The following is a 19,961-nucleotide window of genomic DNA, read 5'->3' on the forward strand; positions in this document are numbered from 1 at the left end:
TTGGTGGCTTCCAGGTGACAGGGACAGATCATGAGGTAGAGGTATCACAGTACTCACAGAATGGTTATGTATGTTGGTGGAGGTGACACAAATCTGTACATGGGATAAAACTGCATAGAACTGTATGTGCACACACAAAGGTACACTGTTTTAAAAACATGAAAACTGTGGAGATCTATGGACTGGTTAGCAGCAATGTAATAATGTCCATTCCTTCAACTTGATATCATAGTACAGCTGGGTAGGATCTTGCCTTCGAAGGAACATGAAACAAGGGTACCCATGACTTTACTATTTGTTCAGCTTCATGTGAGTCTATATTAATTTCAAAATAAAGCACTGGGTTCAATTCTCAGCACCACATATAAATAAATGAATAAAATAAAGGTCCATCAACACTAAAAAATATTTTTAAAAATAAAACAATTTTTTGAATAGTTGTTGTAATACAATGATAAGACACTATTAAAAATAGAAGTTACCCTTCACGTAATTGGCATTTAGAACAGCCTTCTCCTCAGAAGCTGGTTTCTAAAAGTCTTAATTTTGAAGTGATAATTTTAAAATTTTAATTCAGGCATGCAGTTGTGTAAGCTCAAAAAATGTCTTGTGTGAACATGAAAGCTTCGACTCTGATCCCCTCACTCTGTTTTCTTCTTCAAATGCCCTTTATTTGACCAAGAAGGATGTCATTTCCAAAAGTGCTCAGGGACCCACACTTAACTTCAACAACATTTTTCTCTTAGGTTATTAAGGCTGCTCAATTTTCTCTGTTGGTTGCTACTCTGAGTTGGAGACTCTTCTGAAATGTCAGACTGAGAAAATTGTACTGGTTCCAATATAATTTAAAAAAAAAAAATAACAAAGCTTTGGAATTAATCCAACCAATAGCCTTTGATGGCAAAGTTAAAAAGCTGCAGTTGAATACTAAGATGTATAAAGCCATCTTGTGTGTGTGTGTGTGTGTGTGTGTGTGTGTGTGTGTGTGTGTGTATGTCTTTGAATGTTAGTAGGGCCAAGAGATTGGGAAACATAATAGGTCAATCACAAAGCACTTAATGAGTTGCTAGCTCCTAAGCATAATACCTTATACAATATGCGTGTTGTGCTGGTGGTAAAGGTTATAATGATGAACAGGACAGGTGAGGCTGCCCCAGAGATCTCCAGTTTGCACCCCCAATATTGACAAGTGTTCCAGGTTTATACTGGGACACTGAGTAAGGAGAAGCAAGGTGACATACAATACAAATGGCAAGAAAATTAGAAACCCAGCAGTCAAAGGAGGAGATGGCTTAGTCAACTGGAGGGAAAGCAGGTGAGTCTCCAGAGACAAGCATATGGAGCAGGTGGGAAATTGCAGGGCTATGAAAAACAAAACTCTGTAAAATAAAATCTTACAAGGAAAGCTTGTAACTATGCCAAATTAGAAAAACAGGTAAGAATTTGAAAGTCCACACTAATATAGTGTACAGCAATACAGAATTTTTCTTCTGAAGTTTTGTTGATTGCTTGGGATGCATGTGGCTCAGAGAAAATTTTTAAACAATTCTGCTCAATTGTGCATAAAAGTTGGCATTCTCAATAAAATAGCCAATCCAAAGAAGATGAAAATATGGCACTAATGTGTCCTCAAAAGAAAGTCACCAGATTTCTCACTTCTGTTCCATTTTTGGTGTTTTTATGTTGTTGAAATATTAGGTTTTAGAATTAGTGAATATGAGGCCATTCTACAAATACCTTTATAAAGAATGCAATTATATTTACTTCTTTCACTTTAGGTGCTTAATGCACTGACTTGCTTGTGTTGATCATGTTGATTCTCTTTAATTCAAGTCAATAATAAATTAGCAGCCAATGTAAAAACCAAGAGGATTTACTCTGGAATACATAATAAAAGAAATGACCTTGGCATTAAAAACAAGATGTATTGGGCTGGGGTTGTAGTTCAGTGGTAGAGCACTTGCCTAGCACATGTGAGTCCCTGGGTTCGATCTTCAGCACCACATAAAAATAAATAAATAAAGATATGTGTCCAACTACAACTAAAAAATAAATATTTTTAAAAAATAAGATGTATTAATGGATGAATAGAAGGTTCGGATAGATTGTGGAAAAAGTAAACGGAAGAAAGGTACATTGTTCAATTTAAGAGTGGGGATATGGCGTCTACTATAAAAGTCTTTCAACTTTTCTGTGTTTGGAAATTTTCATAAAATTTTCAAAGAAAACTCAAAAAAATAATCTCAAAAGAATGACTGGAAATTTTGGTGTCTAAGTCAATCAATAAAGAAAGCACTTCCTTTTCTAAAATAATGTCTCAGGGATGTTGCCAATGCACAGTGTAAAATTAAGACACTCTAACAGAGTGGGCACAGTGGAACATGCCTATAATCCTAGGGGTTCAGGAGGCTGAGACAAGAGGATCTCGAGTTCAGAGCCAGCCTCAGCAAAAGCCAGGCATTGATCAACTCAGACCCTGTCTTTAAATAAAATTCGAAATACACCTGGGGATGTGGCTCAGTGGTTGACTGCCCCTGAGTTCAATCCCTGGTACCCATCCACCCCCCATAAAAAGAGAGAGAGAATGTAACAGAGCCAAAGGCTTACAATAAACTCTCCAGGTTTCACTTCTACATGAAGAACAGCATGATGGAAGGAGCTACTGAAATTAATAAAGTGTCCATCTATGTGGAGATATCTCTTACTGTTCCAACATTACATTGTGTTAGGCTTTACGTCTGAATGTCCATTTTGTCAGGCAGGTGTCTGTGGACCCAGAGTCTATGTGACAAGACCACAACTCTGACAGAGGTCCAGATGATGAAGGTTTAGTTCTGCTTTTTCTCAGATCTGGAACACAAGTACAGCAATGTGTAAAACCAACCAAATACATATGAAAATGATTCTACAACAAGTCATGAAAAAGAGCTTTCTGTGTTGTTTGCTCTTGTTGTTCTACTCTGACTTAAACATTGATCGGCCTTGAAGTCAAATTAGAAATTTTAGTGGGATTTTTAAAAGTCCTTATTGGTTTAGAATCAATTCATTTAGGAAAGCGTGGCGTTTCTGACTCATGTAAGTAGCAGTTCGTTGTTGGTTGATTAGTAACTCCTCAGAATTACTATAAGGGTTTCTGCTTACATTCCATACAGTGTCCATCTTCCACAAATTTTCCAGAAATTCCCAGTGGCAAATGCCTGAAGATGATGCGTTAACAGTTCCAATTGCTTCTAAGCAGTCCCGGATCTTAGAAATCCCAGACAGGTTGATATTGATCCTTTCAAAAAAAGTTATGTACAAAGGAAGTATATCTGCCAACCTCCTTTAGAAAGGGTCAAGTAACCAGTTGGAAACTTTTCTAAAGGTGTCACATTAAACTTTAATAACACCTACATTTTTACAGGGCTTTTAACTTGGCAAATTGCTTTCACATGCATTTTATAATTCCACATTCTATTGCAGTGGGCAGAGTCTAAGGTTTAGGGCTGCATTGCAGCGGCATTGATATCAAAATGTTGACAGGGACATTTCCAAAAAAAAAAAAAAAATGATATTACTTTGTTGAGCAGAAGTATTTAATGGGAAGTGACTGGCTTCAAGAGCAAGAATTCAAAAGGGTAACGGTTCTTATCATCTCTTTAGTACTGTGCTCAACTCTTTGAGGTTTATCAGAGACATTTTGCCTGGTTTTGTTAAAAAGGAGAAAATGACTTCCTTTTTCCTCCCCTCACCCTTCTCATTTCTGATTTTCTCTTTCTCCGTGGTACACCTGCAGGTCAGCCCCACCCCCGGGTGCATCCGTGCCCTCATGAAGATGCTGTACTGCCCCTACTGTCGAGGCCTTCCGGCTGTGAGACCGTGCAACAACTACTGCCTCAATGTCATGAAAGGCTGCCTGGCGAATCAGGCCGATCTGGACACGGAGTGGAATCTGTTTATAGGTAAGAAACATTTAAACAGACCCGGAAACTGAGATGTGAAAATAGTAAGTGTCTGTGATGCCTGATGGGCAGGTCAGACAGGATGATGACTTGAGACTAAAGTCAGCTTTTAGCAAATTATAAACATTGTCTTCTTTTTCTTTAATCCTGCAAAAGTAAGACTTTCCTGTGTTTTTGCATGGGACAGTCCTGTTGGGTATGCATGTGTCAGCTGTGTTCAAGTAGTGAATCGCTCCCATGATGATGAAAGTCATCTTGTTGAATGTCAGCTAGCTCCTGCAAGAAGGGAACCGTTAGAAAAAAACTTGAAAAAAAACCCAATTCACAGTACTCTCTTTTATTTCTGTTACCTCAACTTAGCCGCTGATCTTAGGAAATAGTTCCTTTCTTAAACTTCTACAGTGAAGATAGTTCAATACTCTGGCTAAAACATGCAAACTTTCTGGGGAAAAGAAAGATTCAAGAACACAGGCCTTGACAGACCTTCCAGTATTGAGAAGGCAGGAGGAGAGGAGGTGGAGGTGCAGAGGAAGGACTGTGAATCATGGCTCTGTTCTCCAGTTGCAGAAATCAGTCAGGAGGTGGCATTGCCCAGAGATATTTCCCAAATAGCTATCCAAGGATAAAAGGACAAATTTTATAGGCAGGCTTCTCCCAGGAAAATACACAGGCCTTGAAAGAGTAAATGTGTTTTCTCCCCCTCTGTCAAATGGCCTTCAAATAAAAGTACTTTCAATTGCATTTACTGCAATTACAGAGTGACGACGAGCAGAGAGGTGAAAATAGCAGTGGCATTCATCAGCCTCCAAGGGCCTTCATCCTGATACAAACCTCTAAACCAGAAGGCACCAGCAGAATCTTCTGACATCTGAGATTGGTAGGACAGGAAAAAGATCTAAGATGTGTCAGGATCCACAGAAAGCTAAGCTCACTCTGCACAGACTTGCTGAGGCTACAGGCATTCGGCCTTGGCAATGAAACCCACTGGATAGCTCGTTATTTTGCTTAAGAAGCCCAGAGGAAAGGGCTTTAAAGTTGAAGAAAATAGATATTAGTGTGAGTAGATTAAGTTGGAAGTCACCCAACTAAATCTCCGAATCATTTCAGAGAGAATAGGTGAATTGCTGTTCTCTCTCCCTTCCGTGGCGGGACAGAATCTCTATATATGATTTTAGACTACTTTATTTGAAAAACAAGAGCTTTAAAAAAAAAAAAAAAAAACAGAATTGTTAGAGTTCTAACTCAGAATAACACGATTCTTTGCTAAGATTCTTGTCCTTCACTAAAATGTTGGAAGAAGTTATAAATAGAAAATAAGAATAAACTTGACCTATGATATAAGATTTAGATTAACTTTAGTAAAGACGGGGTACCCAAATAATGAAATAAAAAGGAATCTAATCAAGAAATCTAAAAAGATTTGCATATTTTAAGCCAGATTAAAGCTCATAGCATCCTTTGGAGTCTTATAGATCATTTAAGCTTTCCGATTGAGATTGCCCTAAATCCTAGCATTGTCTTGGTCAGCCTGAGATTTATTACTGAAAGTGAGTTAAGTAGATTTTGTTATGTAAAGAAGGTCATGGTAATGAATGACAATATTCACCTTTGAAACTGTAAGAAGAGTGACTTCTTAATTGACTTTCTTTCTCTTAGTGCTGATTGGCTATTTTAACATAAAGCAAATCCTTATACTTTTAATCAGCTGGGTTACCTACATGCCTACTGGAGGTGAAATTGAATATCTGAAAAACCATTTGACATAAAAATGAAAATGAGAACCTACCACATGTTGGTTGTACCTTAATGGAAAGTGGAAGTGATACTTGATCCTACGTGAATGTATTTCAAATCAGTTCTTTGTCAATTTTTTTTTTTTTTTATTAGTCCTGGAAGTCTCTGGGAAAATTCTTCCAGTTTTCTTTCTCCTGGTTTTGCCATGGCATTGAGAATAAACCGCCAACCTAGATTATAGAGCAGAATATGTTCTTGCTAATACTCATCTGGTTGCAGAGTGTTAGTTCACACATTTATTATATGAATAAGTCAAAAGTGCCAGCTCCATTTGCAACACAGATTCCTCCAAGATGGCAGTGTTACAGTGCTCACCAGTACGGCCGCAAAAAAAATCTGTGAGCAAATTGGTAATCCAGCAAAAATTATGTATAATAGCCTCTCTCTGGTTAGCACCTGCAGCCCATCATTCCCGGAGTCCTGGCATCTTCATCAAAGGCTTCTCTCCTGTTGCTGTCAGTTGTGTGTGCTACATGAACATCCCAGTTTATACATTTTGTGAATTTTTTTCTTTAATTATTATGTGCTCATCTAAAACGTTAACAGTGGCAGACAACCAACTGTCAATAAAAACAAGAGTTATGTCGGAGGCACATCATCATGATCTTTACATTGCCAAGAATTGATTGAAAGTGATTAATAGCTATTTAGAATTCAGTTGGTATCTGGATCATGTCAAAAGAAAGACAGTTCACATGTAAGGGGAAATGTCTTCTTTTAATCTTAGGGGAAAAAAATTCAGGAGTCTCTTCAGGATGCATTTCCTAGTGCTCCTTCAGGAAGTTCAACATTGAGTCCTTCATAGATTCTTGTTAAGTAACTAATGCTGGAAGAAGGAAGAACTTTACTTTTTATATAAAAGCTTTTTTTAAAAAAAGTTTTCCTTAAATTGCAGGCAACTTTGAAGAATATGCTAGAAGACCCATTTTAAAGTACTTAAAAAGCCTCAGTTCACCTCTGGCAGATGGCTTCTCCTGCTTTCTAGTAGCATGTGGAATTCCCCAGTACAAAGCACAGCCCAACTTCCACTTGCAGATGGGTCAAAATGAATGTGTGGGCTTCTGGGCACCCCAGAGCTGGTCAGGACAGGAAGACATAGGAGAGGAGTTGTAGTCTGTTTTCACTATCAGAAACCAGCAGTAGGAGAGAAACCTAATTTGAGGCCTTTGCTTGGGCACTTAACACCAGGTGTTTCTGTATAGTCATGCATGACTTTTCCCACCCTAGCTTCTGAATGTTGCCTACATGCAAAACGTTTTTTCTTGGAAAGTGTTTACATTACATTAAAATTTCCTAGAGGGACACAGTTTGTGGGCAGAACTCGGTTCAGTCATATCCTGTGGTTATTCTGAGTGTTTGGCATTGAGACCAACACAGCACAGATAAGAATTGTTCTATTCGACAAGAGGTCCTGCTGCAGATTACACCCAGCTCTTGAACATGAAAGTCAAAGCTGGAATTACATTTATATGGCTATAATAAATCTTGCATGCACTTTAAAATCGAGGATGTGTGGGACTGCCTCCTCCAAACATCTGGTACCTTCTAAGATTTTATAGACTGTGGGAACCAGAGGGAGATTTTAAAAAGAGTTTGCTGATGTGGGAAGGCAAAGGTTGGTGAGACAAAAGGCAAGGATTCTATTCCATTTCATACTATTTTTATCAGTGCAATGTTATGGGATGCTTCTTAAGCCAAGTACAAATGTGAGACCTTGAAATGATTTTAGACCATCCCACTTAGTCAAACCCTAATAATCTCAGCTTATTAACTCAACTCTAGTAAGCTAGACATGTACATTGTTGTCCTTGGGTAATTTAATATTGTTATACTAATTATAATAGACTGTGATAAAGTATGGTAAGGAAGTAGAAATTCAGGACGCGAGGAGTCTACTCAACGTGGGGGTTCAACATAATCTTAGGGGTTCAGGGAAGCCCTATCTCAGCACATTATTAGTCAGATTTTTTTTCTTTAATCACTATGACTGAAAGACTTGAGAACAACAGTTTTAGAGGTGGAGAGAGTTTAATGGGCGCTCATGGTTTCAGAGGTCTCAGTTCATAGATGGCCGACTCCATTGCTCTGGGCCTGAGATGAGGCAGAGCATCATGGCAGAAGAAAGCGGCTCAGGACATGGCAATTGAAAAGAAGAGAGAGAGGAAGAGGGGGAGAGAGCTCTCTACTCAACAGAGACAAAATATACAACCTCAAAGGCATGCCCCCAGTGACCTGTCTCCTCCAGCCACACCCTACCTGCCTGCAGTTAGCACATAGTTAATCCACCAGTGGTTTAATCCATTGGTTGGGTCACACTTTCATAATCTGATCATTTCACCTGTGAGCATTCTTGCACTGTCTCACAGTGAGATTATGGGGGACACTTCACATTCAAACACAGCAGTAATACAGGCTAAAATGGTAAATATGACTATATCACATTAGCATTGTCAGGTATGAATGATGTTGAATATCCACAGCGTATCCAGTTATTATAATATAGCCCCCAGATCTTCTCACGCTCCTGTGGCAATTTCAGTCACTCTAGCATGATCTATCAGTGGTTCTTACCATGCTCATTTTGGGGTTTTTTTGGACATTTCTGTGATCAAATATCACCACTATCACCACCACTGCCATGGACTTGAACTGATAAATTTGGGGGATATATATTATTTCATCAAGAAAATGCCCTGTTCTCTGGTCTATAGATTCCCTCCAGTCGGGGTGGGGGAGCCAACCACCAGGGAAATAAGTTTGTCTTCATTCGGGTCTTAGGCTGTCAAAGACAGACAAACAAATGGTATCAAACTTTTTTCATATTGCCTCATTGTTAAGTTTTGAGGTGTGCAAAGTCAGAAAACTCACATGAGAATAAGAAATAAATCCCAAGGTGGGTACTATGTCTGTCCAGGCAAGAAACCCTGTGGTGTGAACTGTCTGTTCATTCCTTCCCTCATTCATCAACATGTATCAGAGAGCCTGCCCTGCACCTTGCTTTGTTTAAGCATGCTGATAGAGCAGAGGACAGATAAGGCCACTGTTGATAAGAACAGGACTCCTGGAATAAATGGAAACATCTAGACAGAGAAATGGAAGGGACTGACTGCAGAAAGAGGCTGATCTATTTTACTTTGTAGGTCGACTCTTTTAATGGAAGGATGAGTAATTCAGTAATTTAAAAATCACATATCCCTATTGTTAATGGACTCAGTGAGAGTAGTGATGGCAGAAACAAATCAGATAATGAGCCTGGTCCTTTCATTGTGACAGCTGCTATCGAGTTGTAAATGAGAGCCAGCTGCAAGGAGCCTGTGCTAGGTCAGTCAGCTGACCGGTGTCACGTAATGAATGGCAACTTTGGTGCACAAATGACTTTCTTAGAACCTATGAGGGTTATCTTCAAGGTAATTCATACATTCACTACTTTGTGTTTGGGGAAAATGTGCTTAGAGCTTAGATGAATCTTATGTGAAATTAGAAAATAAACATTCATTATTTACAGTTTATTTATAGAAAACTCAGGTTTTCTTTTATAAAATGTACAAGACTTGCATTTCAGAAAGATATGAAATAAACACAGGGAGTTACTTCAAGCATCTGTGTAAGATATTACTCTTTCAAAGATTTTCTTGAGCATGAAATTCTATAACATAAATCTGATAAGAAATTTTCTAGTTACAAAGAATTAAGTGGTATGAATAGTAAGTATGATATGAATATGACTCTGGCTGATATACCCTAAAATTGCACGTTGCAAAAACTTCCCTACCCTAAGAATAGAACATTGTTTCTTTTAGGCCAAAGCGGTGGGGGGGGGGGGACCTCAAGAATCGTCTTTATCAGCCAGCTTTCTAGACTCCTTCATCTCTGCTTTATGTAATACAAGAGCCTATTCAATAATACAGTCCAGAAACACAACTCTTAAATTGAGGAACAAAAGCCCAAGCAATTATTTTAAAATCTGGTTTCACTGTTAGTGAGAGAACTTGCTTTTGCCCTTGTGCATTCCTAAAAGCACCAAGAAAGATTGAACACACACACACACACACACACACACACACACAATTTTCCATTAGTTGAAATCTAACGCCCACCCAACCCTCTGCCTTTCTTTGATGGCCATTGATTCAATATTTCTTATTTCTCATGAGTATTTATCATATTGTGTTCTGTCTGAAATGCTGGCAGAATGCAAAAGCTATACTAGCCACTCACTGAAAAGAAAATTTAAAAAGCTTTTTAAAAAGAAAACGGTTGGCTGGTACCCAACAGCTTTTCACTGGTTGCATTTGTTATCAATTACCTAAGTTTAGAAAATGGTATTCTGAACTCTGCATATGATTTTTATGTGGTACAATAGGGTTAATGCCTGAAGGATGGCATAACGCATAGGGCTCTGCTGCAAACACAGACGGGGACATTTCTTAACCTTTGAAGACTTACCAAATCTGGTCTTGAGGCAACAACTTGAGGATACACAGGACTGCAATTTCTACTCCAAATTGAGCAAATTTTTTTTTTTTTTTTGGTATGGATCAAAGCAGGCAATGTACATCAAACCCAAAATTACTGGAGGTAATAGTCAAGGAGTCTTTCAAGGTCATATGTGTGTTTCCTTTACCCCTGATCCCAACTCCCGTCTATCCATCTCTTTCTGGTTCTTACATACCCAGCTTTTATACAATTTGTAATTGCTCCGTTTCCTCTTTAATAATTACTACAAATTGTAACCTAGATTTTCCAGTTGGATACATGAAACCATATAGCATCGAGCAAAGGCCTGAAGTGGGGCATACCTGGTTTTGCAAGTATAGCATTCATTAGGTTATGAAATGTTTCATTATATGGTAGGAAGTTCATTGAAATACCCTTATGCCTTGTCAAGCTCTCCAACTTGTGAGAACCCCAAATAGCATTTAGTTTGCCAAGAAGAAACAATACATCAAGATGAATGGAGGTGCCACTGGATTTGGAATTTTTCATTTTGAGTTAAATTATACTTTAGTTTTCATGTTTTATATAGACAAGTAGTTTAATTTGATAATTAAATAAAAAAGAATTTGTTTTTAATAAATGGCATTTTATTTCAGTAACATGTTGTCATTCTCACTATTATTCTATCAAGTTCAAACCATTGCATGAGGATCTGTCTGGCTTTTGGCACGTCAAGAGAAAATACTTGATGATTCTTTATAATGGAATTAAATAGATTCCCAAAGGCCCAGAAACCCAGACAAAAACCCAACACTATAAACATTAGCCCAATGACATTCTTAGCAATTTCAATTTCATGAGATAAGAGGAACATGTGGTAGAAGAAATTGTGTTGTATAAACTAAAAAAAAAAAAAAAAAAATAGGAGATAGAAATAGAGCTAAGTAAGTGGATTGTTAAAGAAAACGTTAAACCACATAGCTATTCACAAACAGCAAATGTATAACAAATCCCACGGCCATCATAACCACAAAGTCCATCTTGTGGTGACTAATTTAATAGAAAAAGGGAGGCGGACACCTCTGCAGACAGTTAGATAGCTCTGAAAGTCCTGATTAGCAACCAAAGTGAAAATCCTCATGTAAACCCAAATAATACATAAATAAATAATTGTGTGATATCACAATACTTCATTGAAATATCTCAATTATTCATGTTAAATGGTAGTAGTGGACTTCTTTTCCCATAAGCATAACATTTACTCGTATGTTTTTTTTTTTAATTTCCTCTGAAAACTCCTTTAATTTATGATTATCCCAACAGTAGAGCTGTTACTATGTTTGCATCATTTTTTGAAATGAGTTTTCATTTTCCTTAGGCTTGTTTCTTTAGCAATTAGAAAAGATACTTTCTTGGTCTTTATAAAAGAGACTATTCCCTTCATCTTGTTGCTTTGTGATTCTTTATCATGAACAATCCTTCAAGGAGCCAGAGGTGAAAACCAGGTTAGAAGAGGAAGCCTAGGGAAGTATTCTGATCTTCAAAGGCATGTTTTCATTTGTTACTTTTAGGGGGAACGGGCATAAATGTCCATGGGAGAAATTTAAACTTTTGAGAATTTTAATGGTATATGAACTTTGCACTTAAAATTTCCTTAAAAATATGGTATCTATGGGTACTTTATCAGATTGCCAAGAAACAATTTAAATTAAAACAGCATGATATATTCCTTGCCCATCAAATAACATGTATGAATCTCACATGTAAAAATGTCCTCATTTTTTTATTTGCATGGATTTAATTAATTTGTTATGCTAAGAATCTGCTATTTCATTCTAAAGAACTGAAAATTAGAAAGAGTAGTTGAATATATGATATCCCCCAAATAGGAATATGTCTGTGTGTATCACATTTGTATTCGTTAAGGGACAGAAATCTTCTAGAAAGGTAATGCTGATAATTAAATGTCAAATAAGTCTGTGAATATTCATCACTAAAATATCAATGTTAGGGAAATTAAATGACTTAATAAGGGTTCTGAGAATCATTTTCAGTGGATGTGAGAGTTGGGGAAGTATCCTTGGCCAGAGCTGATGGGGCTTTCAGATGGACTCAGGCAGTGACCCCTGTTCTCTCCCATAGTTTCATACAAGCTTAAAGCAGAAGCAAGACCACTCTTCTGTATGGGTTCATTGGAAAAGTATTCTCAAAATTCACAGCAGTCACCTGGTGGGGCTGTTTGGAGCTGAATGCATGTGTCTTCTGGTTCTGTATAATCAAATGCGTTTGATTATTGTTAGATCGGTTCCCTATTTTTAAAATAGTTTAGTGTTCCAAACTCTTCTGAGCTAAACATAGTCATTCAAATGTGGTCAATCTATTCTAAAGACTATGGATATGAGTTACCCTGATGAGAGAACTGAAGCATCAGTAGTCCTAAGTGAATTTCCTGGGAGTAAATTTACGCATACCAATTCTAGTGCACTTGGCTGATGTGGATCAAGAATTGGAGCTGATTACTAAAGGGGCACCCCTCAAAATGAAACAGAAATATTCCTTTATTTGTCCACCTTGCAGTATTTTCGGCTGAATACTTGTAGCTGAATTTAAAATATTTAGCAAGTATTTGGTAACCCAATTTAACTTGTGCCTAATATTATACTTTTATTGATTGAATATCCAGATATGTACTTCCTGAGTTGTCCATGAGAGAATGCTTAAATGTGTCTTGCTATCACTTACAACCATGATATCTACAGGTATAAAGATATAGAATGCAAACTATGAAAGTTTTAAGAAACTTTGGGCTTTATTTCTATGATTATGAATCCCATTTGTAGAACACTATTTAGATAACACTAATAGCTAATATTTTTTGAACACTTGCTTTATACCAGGCAATATGGTAATTACTTTATATTTTATTCCTTATAAACACCCATTAAGTAGTCAATATCATGATCTCCATTTTTACAGATGGGAAAACTGAATCCAGAGAAGCTAAGTGACCTGTCTAAAGTCATACAACTTATAAATTTGAATGCCAGGATTTGGCTTCAGGGCATAGGTCCTTAACACTGCACCAGTTAATTCCTTTAAGTATTGAGAAAGTAAATCTTAGTCTCTGGATACATGGATTGACTGGGTGTACTCTTGAAAATTGAGGATTTGATTATTTCCATTACTGTTCAGTACTATTTTCTGTGATAATGGACATGTTCTATGTTTTGGCTGTCTGGAACAGTAACTATTGGCCATACATGACTGTTGAGTATTTGAAATAAGTCTAGTGAGACTGAGTAACTGAAGTTTTCATTTTATTTAATTTTAACTAATGTAAATTTCATTATGTGTGGCTATTGAGCACTTAAAATGTGGCTGGTATATCTGAAGTACCAAGTTTTTAATTTGGTTATTTTCTAGTTTTATGAAGGTATAACTGACAAAAATTGTACTGTTTCAGGTGTGTGATGTAATGATTTGAAATGCATATACATTTTGGAATCATTACCACCGTGTCAATTAAAATTTCAATCACTACACATAGCTAGTGGCCACTATATTGGGCAGATAGGCTTAAACCATTCAAACTCTATAATTATGTGACATGGCTAAGCATCTGAATATATCTCATTCTCTTCAAAACATATATATTTGATGTCTTCTAATGCTATGGACTAAAGTAGGCACATACATGGTAGTCCCAAAAGAAAGCCATATGACCTGGCCTTGGGCCTAAGAAATTATAATTCTCCAATGAGATTTTCTTTACAGTAGTATTTGATTAAGTAGAGAAGGCATAGTTAAGAGTAGCAGCTCTTAACTTTGAGTCGCTGCATGGATTTTAATTCTGACAACACCATTTTAGTATGAATGAGAAATGTTTAACCTTCATAAATGTACTTTTCCTCATCAACAAATGGAAAATATAATACCTATCTCTCAGCATTGTGAGGATTAAACCAAAATTAAACCAAAAATAATGAGCAACATTACAAAATGAAAGATAAGCGCAAACTATGTAAAAATAGTTCCAAATATTACTATCAAATTTATAAAAATCAATATATACACACACATACACACATACATCAGAAGCAAATTTAAAAAAAATAGATAGATAAGGCATATGCACAGAGGTAGCACTGAGAGCAGAAGTCTCTGTTGAGTTGAATAATCTGCAAAGGTAGGAAGAGAAGATTGAGATGACAAACTGAGAAGCAACAAAGTTGACAAGAGATTGGAAAACACCACAGCACCAGAAATGAGACCTAACTGAAAAACCAAGGGAAGATGGTTTAATTACTAAGAACTGGACAGACAGAATGAGAGGGGGTGCATAGTCACACAGCCCACTTTTTACCCTGTTCTAGGGAGGCAGGACCCATCCCAGTAGAGGTGAATACACACTTGGTGACACCAGTATGAGAAACAGCTAAGAAGGTAAGAATAAGCATGATATGCTCAGGAGTTTGAGACAGGCTGGCTAAGTTGAAATGGGCAGACTTGCTGGTACATCCTCAAAGGTGAGATTTGTCAGGACTGGACAGATTGATTTTAAAAGTGAAGCCAAATACTTGACTTTCTTTTATCTCCTAGGCAATGACAAGTGACTGGGTTCTTTTATCCAGGGATGACAGAATCTAAGTAGTAATCTGGCAGCTAAGTAAAGGATGGGTTCAGATGGATGAGACTAGTGGTAGGAAGATCAGATAGGTCATCGAATTGTGGCATGATAGGAGAAAGGAAGACAGCAGTCATGGTAGATTTGCAACAAAGAATTTATAGAACTCCATGTCTAGATAGAGGTGACTAAATGGGAAGGCAAAGAAGGAAATACATCAGATATGATGAGATAAGAACCCAAGAGAAAGATGGTGCTGTAAGGAAACAGAAGCTAGTGTGGAGAAGGGTAAAGATGAATTACTTCAGTCTGCTTAGGGCTTGTTAGATTTGAGAAACAGTGGGACCCAAAAATGGAAACGTCTAATTGGATATTGACAATATTAGTGTTCTGTGTCCTTGGAATAGGATCAGAATACCAAGAACAAATGTAGGGTTTCCATGACCCAAAGGGATCTGTGTACAACTTGCCTAATCAACTGACAGATTGTGCCCAGAGGTCCTTCTCCAGGGCTTGCACAGGTGCCTGCATATTCTTTTCCTGGAAAATTTACTATTTTTACCCCTAGATGTTAAACATTTGACAACTTTCTCATTATTATGTACTCTCAGAATGAGCCTGTGTCTATACACCACAACCTCTTTAATTAAGTACAGCCCGGATGTCAACTGTGCAAATAAGAGAATGCTTCACATATGATTCAACAGAGACATGCCTGATTGCTTCCCAAAATATATTTTCTCACACTCAGGAGCCCCCTTGATGGTCATATTTATCATACAAATTGACATTTTATAATTGCAGGCAATCCAAGAGGAAATTTATTTTCTATTGGTTTTGGCTTTTGCAATTCTCAGTGCATAAAATCTAGGATTACTTTGTCCATTTCTGGCCATCACTGAATTCATAATTTCAAGTTGAGGCAAGAAATCTGTTAATTTTACCCAAATAAATAAATAAATAAAAATTCCCCCATCAGCATTAATTTCCTTCAGTGTCAAGAATGTCATGTATCAGAAAGCAGACCCTGGTTTCATGCATGCCCTGTAGCACGATTGTCCCCAGTAACAAGTCAACATATAAGGACTAGTGCAATCTCTTCTATTGGTTTCTGAATGTTGAGTCCCCTAGCAACAAGAAAAATATACATGATGCAGCTTTTGCAATGCAATATTTGAAGAAACAGTGAGAATTTTTTTTTTTAATTTCATATTGCCAGGTTACTGATTTAAGAATGCCCTGGAGTATAAATTATTTCTCCAAACCTCTATAGTGACTTTTGTCAAATGCCTTCTGCTTAGCCCATTAAATGTGAAAACCATGAAATATTATTTGATTTGTAACCCAAGAAAATGCCCCCAAACCACCTGTCCCTCTTTGGAAAGCTGCCAGAACAAAGTGAGAGGAAAGGTCGGGCCTGAGAACAGTAATTTGAGGTTGCAGGATGTGGCTCAGATCAAAGATTGAGCCTGTGTGCTACCTTCAGTCTTCCAGGCTTTTCATGAGGATCTATATTTATTTTTCCTAACCTAGGTGGAAGGTTGAGTTTGAGATCAAAATCTCAAACCGTTTAGTAGCAGCCATGCAGCATTAAAAAATTTATAAGACAATGAATTAATTGTATTGAATATTTATTACACTTCCATTCAATTTGATTTGGAGAAGTTAGTTTCAGCATACATTTAATGTTCATGTTGACTTAGGAGATATTAAAATCACTTTTCCTAAGTATCTCTGGATTTTTAAAAAATCATTTCCATTCTGCTGTTCTGCACATCAATTCCTATCCATTGGAGTCTGTGATCACTGGGCATCATAAATCAATCTTTAAAATTTAAGATGAGAAAAAAAATTAATTTAGAATGACATCTGGGCATTTTTAAGATCCAGAAATGAATAGTTTAGAAATGCAAAATGATATAGTGTATGACTCATTTGACAAATTGATTCCAAGGTGAAAGAAAGTCAGACTTTTTAATCTGAAATTTCTTAATCCTGGAGAGGAACAGCCATTTGAGAGCTCAGTGGCAGTGCAGAAAACTGCTTATGTTCCTTCCTCATAAATTTGTGTTCACCTATACTGGAAAAGTGTGATAATTTCTACAGAGAGAGCAAGGATACCATCCCAGTATCGCCTTCTAGCAGACACAGGGGGACTTATTTTTAGATTGAGACTTATCTGTTTACTGGGCACCTATTATCTGCCAGGTAATATCACATATGACTTTATGCTATAAGAAATAAGAACAAGTCTTAATTGGTATGTCATTGTTGCTTAAAGTGCTTCTCTCTTTTATTAGAAATCTTAACATCCTCCTGAACAGACCCAATTTTTTTGATGTTCATTTAAAAAGGTACTTTTAGCTGAACGCTTCTCTGAGTAAATAAAATTCCAAATTAGTGGATTTTTACTTACCAGAGGTTTATTATATTCACATTAAACTTGAAATATAGACTTTATATCCCAGGAACTATGATAAGATAACCTTTTACAAATGGTTATTCGCCGATCTTGATCTGCCTGAAAACAATTTTTGGAGGGGGAGCGAGGAAAAGATTGAACCCAGGGACACATAACCATTGAGCCACATCTCCAGCCCATTTTTATTTTTTATTTTGAGACAGGGTTTCACTAAGTTGCTTAAGGCCTTGCTAAAGTGCTGAGGTTGGCCTTGAACTTGTAATCCTCCTGCCTCAGCCATTTGCTGGGATTACAGGTATGTGCCACTATACCCAGTATAAATCAAATTTATTTTGAAATAATTTTCCATGTGCAAAAATTATACAAAATTCACATCTATCTATCATTTACCTTATCTGAACATTAGTATCACACATATCTAAGCATAATACAATAAACATAACCAGAAAGTGAACATGGACACAGTAGTATTAACTGTACACCTTGCTCTAATATCAACCTATTTCTCCCCTGATATCTTCTTTGTGTTCCAGGATCCAATCCAGGAATCCACATGCAAATAGACAACATGTCTTCTTAGTCTCCTCCAACCTGTTACAGCTTCTCACCTTTTTTTTTTTTTTTTTTTTTTGGTACCAGGGATTGAACTCAGGGACACTCAACCACTGAGCCACACTCAACCACTGAGTCACATCCCCAGCCCTATTTTGTATTTTATTTAGAGACAGGGTCTCACTGAGTTGCTGAGTGCCTTGCTGTTGCTGAGGGTGGCTTTGAACTTACGATACTCCTGCCTCAGCCTCCCAAGCCCCTGGGATTGGCAGGCATGCGCCACTGCATCTGGCTAGTTTCTCACTTTCCTTAACCTTTCTGACCTCCAAGCTTTATGAGGAGCACTAGTCAGTTATTATTATTATTATTTTTTTTTTAGAATTTGCATTTGTTTGATGTTCCTTAGTGTCTGCTAGTTTTTTGTTTGTTTGTTAGTTTTTTCCACTCTAAGAAGTTACTGTTTCTTTTCTGGGCTTTGGTGATGCATGTTCTGAAAGTCCCATGGTTTGAATGTCTCCCCCAGAGTCCATGCAGCAGCGTGGGTAGGTGGGCCTCTAAGGAGGTGTTGAGGACCTGAGGTGAGCCTCAGGGATGGATGAATGTCATCATCATGGCAGTGACTCTCTCATAAAAACAAGCTCCACCCCTTCTGGTTCTCTTTTGCTCACTCTTTTGACAGGTGATACCTTGACCCAGAAAGAAGGCCTTCAGTCCAGATGCAGCCCCTCAGTCTTGGAGTCCCTACCTCCAGAACCAGAAGCCAAATAAACTTCTACTCTTCATAAATTAGCCAGTGTAGAGCATTAGCCATGTGATAGCATCCATAGGAGGCTCTCTAAGCGATTACTGCAGTGTTTCTCTAATGGTATTTTACATTTCCCTCTTTACTTCCATGTGTATTAATTGGAATCTGTCTCCCAAAATTAGAGCTTATATTTTTTGTCAGTGGCTTATTTATTCCACTCTTTATTTATGTCAGCATAGATTCATAGATATTTATTATATTAATATAATCCCCAAATATAATATTTTATTTTGATGCTCATATTGTTCCATTGTTGTACATTGGGAGCTCCTTATATTTAGACCCTGTATCTTTTTTTTAAATTTTTTCTTTTAAAATTTCTTTAGTTGTCAGTAGACTTTTATTTTATTTATTTATATGTGGTGTTGAGAATCCAACCCAGGGCTTCACATGTGCTCTACTAATGAGCCACAACCCCAGCACAACCCTATATCTTTTTCATGTGCTCCCTATCATGAAATAATTGCAATCAACCAGAATTTAGGAGCACTTCCTCATTTTTGCCATTACAAGCTCTTTCAGGATTTTTTTGTGTGTGTGTTTAACTTCTTCCCCAAGAAGCCCTTGTTCCTTTTATTGGAAAATTGTATAGAAACCAAGTTGTAGGCATTGAGCGTGCTAATTGCTACTAATGTCAGTGCTATTAAACTCTGTCTGCAAAAAGGACTAGGAAAAGCCTATGTATACCATTCCACACCTATTTATTTATTGTGTGTGTATATATGTATTCATGAGTTCACACTTATACCAGTTCAATACCACAAAGTTTATTGTAGCCTTCTTTTCTTATTTGTAACACTTTTTCCAATAGTGAGAAACTTGACTCTCAGTGATCCATAATATATTAACACATTTGTTCAGTCATACTATGTAGGCGAGTTGGAGTTGCTAGTCATTTTCCTTAAAAAAAAATTACTAGCTAGAATATGGGATTTGTATAGTTTGTTTTGGTTTTAGGATCATAATATCGATCAAAACAAATTTTGAAGTTACTTGGGTCTGTTTTTTTCTTATCCATCTTTGTTAATGTCTTCATATTCTAATAGAATTACTTTTGTTTGTTACTATTTATGTTTCATTGTAGATTCTCCTATATTCTGGTTGATTGCAATTATTTCTTTACTTTGGAATAGTACGTGAAACATTCCTATAACTCTAAGTGTCAAAACTCTACAAAAATTATTATATTTCATCAGTGTCACTCTCTCCTATCCACACTAACCCAGACCATTTCCTCTTTCTCCCTTTTTTTGACTCACCCTTTTGAGGGTGATCAACCTCTTTTGTTTCTGATTTATCCTTCCTATACTTTTACATAAATGACCAAATAAATGTTTATTCACTTATATTCCTGTTTTCTTACCAGAATAATAGCATCCTATACTT

The 19,961-nt window shown here is 37.0% G+C and overlaps 1 protein-coding gene across 2 annotated transcripts in view; it reads left to right on the forward strand.

Moving 5' to 3' along the window:
- Window positions 1-19,961, forward strand: part of Gpc6 (glypican 6) — a 1,045,404-nt gene that overhangs the window by 701,019 nt on the left and 324,424 nt on the right. For both annotated transcript variants that reach the window (XM_076872353.1, XM_076872354.1), the window contains exon 4: window positions 3,776-3,941. In XM_076872353.1, coding sequence (XP_076728468.1) covers window positions 3,776-3,941 — 166 coding nt within the window. The remainder of the gene's footprint in view (window positions 1-3,775; window positions 3,942-19,961) is intronic.

This window comes from Callospermophilus lateralis, chromosome 12 (genome assembly GCF_048772815.1).
Source record: "Callospermophilus lateralis isolate mCalLat2 chromosome 12, mCalLat2.hap1, whole genome shotgun sequence".
Lineage (NCBI taxonomy): Eukaryota > Metazoa > Chordata > Mammalia > Rodentia > Sciuridae > Callospermophilus > Callospermophilus lateralis.